Here is an 8,738-nt window from a genome sequence, read left to right as displayed (position 1 = left end):
CCACGTACCTTGAAAAATACATTTTATTTGCATCGAAACAGAGAGCTTGGCGATCTCCTTTATGTTCACGTTCACTAAGTGCAATGAGGCACAGACAAAAATACAGAGGTACACACCTGCCACAAATGAAATTTTTCTTGAAAAAAAAAAAGAAACACAGTCACGGCGCATGTCACCCATTGATGCTATGTATTGTGCTCAATGCAGTAATTATTGTTGCGGTAGTGCAGGGGGGCTTGGTAAATCATTTGTCGCATAAATTTCTGATGGCGTGGGCTTCGAGTATTTCCCTAGTTTTGTTTATTTTGTGCGTTTGGCAGAACTTCAGACACACTCACTCTGATAAAGCAGCGCTTGCAAAAGCAGCAATGACGTTAAGGTCGTGGTAACCAATATGTCTACTGCCAACAGTGACATATGGGCTAATCTGATCTTCTCTCCGCAGTCGTCAGCCAATCTGCGGACGGCGAGGCGTGAGTCAGCCACGGTAGCACGCAACCGCATGTCAGGGCAGGTGAGTTGAGTCCTGACCGGTGTCAACAGTGATTCAGTCGATTATTTAGATGTCCACTGCGTGCGCCAATGATCTGTACTATTGTTTTATCATCATCTCCGTCGCTTGAAACATTGCTGGAGTTGCAGTATTTTTGTTAGGGCCACTAGAAGGTTACACCATGGGGTTGTCAAGATTGTCCCCTCTGCTTCTCCTCTTCAATGTCAAGCGTAATGGAAATGTATTATCGAAGGAAGTCGTACAATCCACCCGAAAAAAGTGATTATGCATGATCCCTAGCGCGATGACCATAAGCTTGGCTGCTCTCTTAATTCGCATAATGAACACACAGTGGCATCATATTGCTTAATGCTGCATGCTTGTGCCTCATCAATTTACCGGCTTAGTACGTATATATGTATGTATGTATGTATGTATGTATGTATGTATGTATGTATGTATGTATGTATGTATGTATGTATGTATGTATGTGTAAAAGGCAGTGGGAGAAAATACATCCCACAGAAAGTCATGACACCGCTTGATTGCTTTAAGTAGTCTCTAAGACAACATAAGGGCATCTCTGCTCCTTAATATATGGCCTAATTACTTACTTTTGTCTGTAAAATTGCACAACGTTTACCGGAAAACAAACGGAATTTCCAAAAATTGTATTTAGTTTTCATGATCACCTTAAACATCAGAGCATTTTTTTTCGGGCTTCGCTAATAATTTACCTCATCGAACCGGTTCGCAAACCGGTTCAAGCTTGCGAACCGGTTCGCGTACCAGTTCGGGTTGTGATTAAGCCGAAACGAAATTTAACCGGAACTAAATAAATTCACCCCAAAGTGAACCGTAATCGAACCAATAGCTTTTTTTAGGTTCGACACACTGCTTCTGCTTGTCACCAGGACCAGGCGATGTTGGTATGCCATTTCCTGGTCTACAAATTTTATTTTCTTTAACATTTAAAATTAAAAAGCCATCGGGAACAATGCAACACCACATCGGCTGGACCATGACATATCACATTTATAATGTAAGGACTTCCGTAGAAAAATTGTGAAGCAATAAAAACGCTTCTATGTGCACTCCATATACTTCTCTGGATTCATCAATGCTAGAAACATTACTGGCGCTAAGCGGGACAAAGACGAAGATTTACACAAACCAGTGCTGCGCACATTGCCAACTGATTTTTTAACGACAAAAAACACAGCTTATAAGAAAAAATTGCGGTGGCGTGGCGGGAGGGGCTGATCATTCTCGATCAAAATATATACAATACTCGCCATTGCGCATGCGTTGGCTGACGAACTGTCGAGTAATACAATTTCCATTGTCGTTAACGAAATCGATGGCGAACTGACAGCCTTGTTCTTTCCGGATTGCAAAGGCTTACCATATCTTCCGGGTGAGCGTGTCACTAAATCTAAGGAGGATCACAGTGCGTTCAACTTGCGCGGAGCAACCATGTCTGGCGCAGTGGACAACCAAGAGGCGTGGTGCTGAAACTTGCTTGCACAGAATGTTATGTTCTCTAATTCTTTCATAAACACAGCGTCCAGATTGGCTGATGTAGACACTCGGCATATGGCCATGGTTCGAGTCAAAGACCAACTAGTCCCATTTCAAGCTCTTCTTATCTCAATGCTTTTGGCTCTTTCCGACTTTTCACTGTTGCATTATTTCGGCTGTTCCTTATCTCTAATGTCTTAAATAATTGATGATAGGTAGAGATATACAATATAAATTTTTAACCGTCTCGTATAAACGCGGACTCACAACATCCATGTTCAAGTGAATTGCGACTGTGTGCCCTACGCGACCTGCCTCCAAATCAACTCTGTTGGGAGAAAGCTCTGACCAGCTCCGTCTTAATGATCGGCGCCTGCTGGTGTTGAGAGCTGTTCAGGCTGGAAAGCTCAAGGGGTCTTGGACTGAGGACACCTCCTCATTGCTTTTCGCAATAACCACGTTTACTCGCTCTTTCTCGCGGTGATGCAGGGGGAATGCTAAACCACAACAGCACGGAAGGTTGCTGGTGTCATTAGCAGACATCGCCATGAACTCCCAAGTAACATCAAGAAACTTTCTGTACAACTCCCTCCTGCAGTCCCACCTCAATTATTGCGCATTAGTATGGGCAAACACCACTTCACAGAACCTACAGAAACTAGTACTAATACAAAAAAAGGCCGTGCGGGCTATAGATAATGTCTCGTACTTAGAACACACTCAGCCACGTTTTCAAAAACATAACTTGCTCCGTGCTGGTGATACATACAATTATCAGCTACTGCGGAGGTTCAAGAAAGTATCACTAGAAAAACAAAGTTCTTTTTTAACTGAAGCTGCCCTAACAATGACTCATAGCCTTTATTCTTATCGATACCGGTCCCCATGGCAAGTCCCATTTTCACGTGCTGACTACGGGTGCCAACGAATTAAGAGCACCTTGCCTATTTTACTTAACAAGTTTGACCGAGAACAAATCCACATTTTATTGTTAAACAGACATGGCATTTTAAATCTATTTTTAGATGACAAAATGTGATTTCACTGGTTCGAACACGATGTGTTTTATTTTTCGAACATTGTAAAACTCGGAATACTGGTATGGTGGATGTACGCGATCGTAATTCTTTTTTTTTTGTACTCAGTTTGCATGTCGCAGTTCATGTATAAGTATTTTTATTACTGTACACTGTATGTACTCCTGTCGTGCCGCCAAAATTGAATATATTGTATTTTATGGTTTTATATTGCTATGACATATGAAAAACGTGTATTTTCAGTGCGTTTGTTTTGCGTATACCCTCTTAGCGCACACGCCGTTCATTGCTGGAAGGGGGCAAGGGCCCTGTCAAGCTGCTTCTGGCTGCTTTTTTCCTTGCCCCTTCGATGTACCTTTTGCACGTCGATGTTAACTATGAGCGAAATAAACTTTTGATTTGATTTGATTTGATTTGACAATACTGCGATGTTTAAATGGCCAGCTACTGCGCTTGCGAACAGTGATTACTCTGCTCCTCATGGGTAATTCATGAAATGAGTGCATGGATGTGTGTCATAGGGTCTGTCCACAAGGCTGACAGAGATAGAGAGGATAGAGAGAGCGAAACGTTCATTGTGCTGTAAACGTAGAAGCGTATCCTCAGGTCAGAAGGCCCTGTGCCCACCGCGGCATCGTAGCCCGGGTACAAGAAGTTCTTCGTCCCCCAGACGACCGCTAGTCAGAAGTTTTTCCCACTTCTCAGGGGAAAGGGGATTTGGAAGGAGTGGTAGGTCGGAATTTTCTTTGCAGTCCACATGATATGGCGGAGCGTGCCTAGTTGATTACATAATTCAGATTCGGCTGCGTACTGTGGCGGGAGCAATAAATGCATTCTTACGAGGTGTACAAGAGAACCTCTTTGAATTTGTCTTAGCGTAATTTCTTCACTGGTTCCGAGAGATGTAAGAGGGTTTGGGAGAGTCTGTCTTGTAGTGCTGGGTAATACTGAGTAATTTCTTGATAGGTTAGGAGAGGTGTGAGGGCTGCCGGAAAGTCAGAAGTTGGTTACCCAGATCTCGAGCCTGTTGATGGGCAAAACTGTTACCCGTAAATCAGGAGTGGGCATGGGTCCACACTATGTGGACTTGGTGTTTAGGTTAATGTTGTTGAAGCCCCTGAGAGATGCGGGAGCCACCTGTCCCGACAAAAAACTCCGGCAAGCTCCTGACAGTCTGTGATTAGAGTCCTTGCAGAGGATTGGGTAACGGTCAGGTCGATTGCCAGTTCTGAGTCCTTCGCGGAGGACGTGCGGAGTGACGCGCAGGTTACACGGGCATTTTTGTGAGTTGCCACATCCGCCATGGTCCTGTGGTCGATGTAGCAAGCGGCGTCAGTATAGGCCATCTCCGACGACCTTCAAGGAGGTCCGGGTACATGTTTTTTTGGAAGAGGCCGAACTGAAATGTGCTGACTCCAGACGTCTGGTATTGGGAGGGGATGAGCGTGTTCTGGGCATGGCCACTTGATGTGGTAACGTATTGTACGTCCAGCTCGTGTTGGCGCTGGACGAAGTCGTTGACTCGAGAGGTGTCCTTCAAAAAAGTTCTTGTATGCTATTATGAAGCCCCATTTGAAGTCGTTTTGTTTTGGACGTAATTGCAGGTAAACCGAGTGCCTTGCTTGAGGGCTTTGCGTACACTCTTAAAAATCGCCGCAAGTGGGCTTTACCACACCACTCCATAACGACCAATCAACGTGACTAAATGTGCGAATTCGGCTAATGACGAGTCCCAGCATGCCTTTAGATGAAAATATATTATCTGCGCTGTGACAAGAGCGCAGATGCAAGCCTTGCTCTGTTGTTAGAGCTCAGATAATATATTTTGGTCTAATGGCATGCTGTGTCTCGTCATTCGCGAAATTTCACATTTAGTCACGTTGATTGGTCGTTCTGGAGTGATTTGGTAAAGAACACATGCGGTGATTTCTGAGAGAGTATGTGACTGTTAATTTTGTCGATGTCTGAATCGGCTAATACTATTTAAGGTGCGACGTAGGTGAGTAGGGGTATAACGAATGCTTGAACTAAGCGCATTGTGTCCTCTTCCATGCCTGGATGCCTGTTGGTGATACGGCGAATCCTTCGTGTTACTTCACCTGTAACTTTACAGAGGTTACGCTTTGTATGGTCATTCTTGGTTATAGCTTGGATAGTGAGTGCGAGAATTTTGAGTGAGAAGCTGGGGTGAATAGTGTAGCCTTTCGGAGTTACCGAAATATTTCCGTTTTCTTGATTCGGTAGTCTTTCAAAAGGAAGCTTTAGTGTCTTCAAAGATGCCGTTGTACACCAATACGAACCGTCAGGAAAGACAACTTTCCATGACGATGATGAGAAATGGTCGTCGGTGAAGTGAACAAAAAATGCTTCCTTTGGCGGGAATCGGACCTGGGTCACTCGCAGTATGAAGCCGGCGTCTATCTGATTGCTCCACTTCCACATGGTATAAGCGAACGCCAAGCAGCAGGTGCAGATCGCGCCGTAGACCCCCAAACCAAACATATTGCGGCGGGTATTCTAGAAAAGTGGTAGGTACCACCAGGGTAGTACGCTCTCGCAGTGTGGTATTGGCAACCAAGTTGCACAATCGTGATCGTGAGACGACGATTTTTTCTGGTTACTATCAGATTGGACTGGGGGGTGAGCACTGTAGGACGCTTGCATGTGCATATTCACTGAGGAATCGTGCCTTCCCCGTCTTGACTGTTTCTTCCCTTTGGTTCATCCCTCAGGAAAGCGACATCCGGCAGGCTTGCCACCGCAAGAACAGGCGCCTCTTCTCGCCACTGTGCCTGGCCGCCGTGTTGGTCACCGCTGTCGTCCTGGCTGGCATCGTTGTTTTCCTGCTCGTTTCCCTCCTGGGCAACGTCAGGGAGACGCCCGCCGCGCGATGCTCGAATGACGCCTGCGTGAACTACGCCAGAATCCTCGAGGCCTCGCTCAATTACTCCGCCGACCCGTGCCACGACTTCGACGCCTTCGTCTGCGCTGGCTGGCGCCGCAGTGAGGCGGAGTCTGTCCGGAGCGCCGTGGCCCTGAGAACGTTAGAGGCCATGACGCAGGCGGTGCGCACGGGGCCCGACCCGCCGCCCAAGGGTCAGAGCGTTCCGCAGAAGGTGGCGCTCCTGTACCGCTCCTGCGACGCCGTGGTGCGCGAGGACGTGGACGACATGGTGGCCATCAGGGAGCAGCTGCGGCTCGCTGGCGTCGATTGGCCGCACCGCGCCGCCACACCGGACGTTCCCCGCACGCTGACATTCCTGTCGGCCGAGCTCGACTGGCCAGCCGTCCTGACTGTCGGCGTGACGAAGAAGCGCGAGCTGTTCGTGCTCAGGGCCCCGTCCTTCACCGAGACTAGCACGGAACAGAAGAGGCTGCTCGCAAGCGCGCAGAAGAGGCAGCGCACCTTTGACCTCCTCAAGGAGCGATTCGCCGATGGCCGTGTGGACAATAGCTCGATCAAATCAGAGGACTTGGCCCCTTTGGAGGACGCCTTTTTCAGAGCCCTAGACGCTGCGTCCTCCACCAACGCTAAGTATCTGCCTACCAGTGACGTACCCGAGTGGTCGACGCTGTTTCGCGTGGAAGAGTGGCAGCGAGCGGTTGCCCAGGTAAACCTGACCCCGGCCACACGGTACAAGCGCACCGTGTCATGGTTCACCCTCGCCTTCTTCCGCCTTTGGAGACGGTTTGGCGACGCGGACACGCACCTGTTCGTGTCCTGGGTGGCGGTCCGGTACGCGGCCAAGTTCTGCAGCAAGGACCTCATCGCCAACTACCATGACACGGGAAGTCTGTACAAGGTGCAATTCGAGCACGGCCTCTTTTGCTACGGCTTAACGTACAGGCTCGTTGGAGACGCGGTGTTCGCTCCCTACATTGGGAACGTGTTTTCGCCTCTTGTGCGGGAAGATGTCGGCAGGATCGTCACGAGCGTCAGAGAGAAGTTCCTGGCCGCGCTTTCCAGGACAGAGCCATTCTCGCTGGATCTGCCCGTGTCCACCAGCTGGGCGTCCCTGGCGTCCGTCTTCTCCGTCCTCGAACCCACGCCGTCGTCTTACTCGAATCTAAGCGTTCTTCCGGACATGGGCACATCTTTTTCCCGTAACTGGAGGGCCGCGGCGAAAGTGCGCCGTATATTCGATGCCGCCCCGAGCCTGAAGACGCTGGGCGGAAAGGTGTTCAAGAGCTTCTTCTCTTACGTCCTCAAGGACAAGGAATTCAAGCTGACGCCTTACGTCCTTTCCTATCCAATCTACGAACATAGTCTGGTAGACGCGCTAAAGTTTGGAGGCCTGGGCGGCGAGGTTTCGCGGGCGTTGGCCGAGGTCGTCATCAGGTACTACAAGCGCAACAGTCTCGCCACGGCTGCAATCCGAGAGGCAGCAGAGTGCATTGCGAATGCTTCAATGCGGGCAGGCACTGAACGCCCTCACAATTTTACCACTCGGGATCTGGCGACTGTGGTTGTGCTGAAGGACGCTTTCGCCGAAGCCCCGGGTGCCAGTGAGCGGCTTCAGAATTCCTGGTTCAGTCCGCCACAGCTGATGTTCATCGCGTGGTGCTATCTCAGATGCCCTGGTCGATCACAACGGCTGTCCGATTACTGCGGTGGAGTGCTGCGCCACTTGGAAGCCTTCAGCGAGGCGTTCGGGTGTAGTCCAGGAACACCGCTCAACCCAGTGGACAAGTGCCGTTTCTTCTGAGACACTGTGCTGCTGTGCACACTAGGAACCTTTACGACCACGTGAAGGAACTTTGGCTGTGTTTTTTGTTCCGCCAGTTTCGGCGGTAAACTGAACTTTTAGTCTAGTATAATTTACAGTATTAGTAAATCTAGTATAATTTACAGTATAATTGACAGTACAGAAGCGTCACGTATGTAGACCGCCTTTTGGAGCTGGGAGCGGAGGAAACCGGACTCGCTTTTTCATAAATGGGTTCTGAGAACTTTCCGGAATAATATTTGATGTCGCTTCCCTGACGCCACGTGTTTTTCGATGGCCTTTTCCAAAGATATGGCGGGTGGTTTAAAGAAAAGGTTCGACGAAAAGTTGCCTTGTCATTTATTTTAGTTAAATGCCTCAACGAGTTGGGCGGGCTCTCCGCCTACATTTATGAGACAATCCAGCTCGTATCGCTTGTCGAATCACCACTTGGGAATAATTATCTGTTGCGGTTTTGTAAAACATTTGTCTGCCGTGATACGAGAATTTATTTTGATTTGTTTCGTCCAAATTTACTGTAAAAAATCTGCTGAAATTCAGGAGACTCTCTACTAATGCGTACGATTCCTACACCGCTTTTGGACATGAGGTCGTAAGCGAAAATGGTGTCGTAATGTTTTAAGGGTAGAATCAGATATATTGAGATAGATTAAGGGACTCTAGGTTAGCAAGCTTAGATGGTATAGAGTTAATTACGTTAAATTAAGAGGTATTTAGGTCGATCCGGCTTGATTGGGATCAAGTATATTGATTAAGGTAGAATGAGGTGTATTAAGTTGAATGAAGGTAGTAATACTGCGGGTTTGGATGGGTTACATATACTAGCGTAGATTGAGATAAACTAGAACACGTTAGTAAGAATTATAAAGAGTAATGTGGATTCAAATGAATAAAGGACTATGTAGATTTGACTGGACTAAGATTGGTTTAGGGCATTTAAGGTAGAATTAAATAAGAATG

The 8,738-nt window shown here is 47.7% G+C and overlaps 1 protein-coding gene across 1 annotated transcript; it reads left to right on the top strand.

Annotated features, from left to right (window-relative positions):
- Nucleotides 1-265: 265 nt before the first annotated feature.
- On the top strand, nt 266-8,087 carry LOC144141970 (uncharacterized). Its single transcript, XM_077673403.1, has 2 exons — nt 266-514; nt 5,784-8,087. The coding sequence occupies exons 1-2, from the start codon at nt 395-397 to the stop codon at nt 7,755-7,757; spliced, it is 2,094 nt and encodes a 697-aa protein (XP_077529529.1). The 5' UTR covers nt 266-394; the 3' UTR covers nt 7,758-8,087.
- The last annotated feature ends 651 nt before the right edge of the window (nt 8,088-8,738 follow it).

This window comes from Haemaphysalis longicornis, unplaced genomic scaffold (genome assembly GCF_048455015.1).
Source record: "Haemaphysalis longicornis isolate Haplotype H1 unplaced genomic scaffold, Haemaphysalis longicornis Haplotype H1 scaffold_6, whole genome shotgun sequence".
Classification (NCBI taxonomy): domain Eukaryota; kingdom Metazoa; phylum Arthropoda; class Arachnida; order Ixodida; family Ixodidae; genus Haemaphysalis; species Haemaphysalis longicornis.
The sequence above is the reverse complement of the archived record's forward strand: the minus strand, read 5'-3'. Positions and strand labels throughout refer to the sequence as shown.

Bases quoted from the DNA above. Each gene is read 5' to 3' on its own strand.
- LOC144141970 (XM_077673403.1), top strand. From the start codon at position 395: ATGTCTACTGCCAACAGTGACATATGGGCTAATCTGATCTTCTCTCCG. The intron at 515-5,783 runs GTGAGTTGAGTC...TTCATCCCTCAG, and splicing joins GCAACCGCATGTCAGGGCAG to GAAAGCGACATCCGGCAGGC.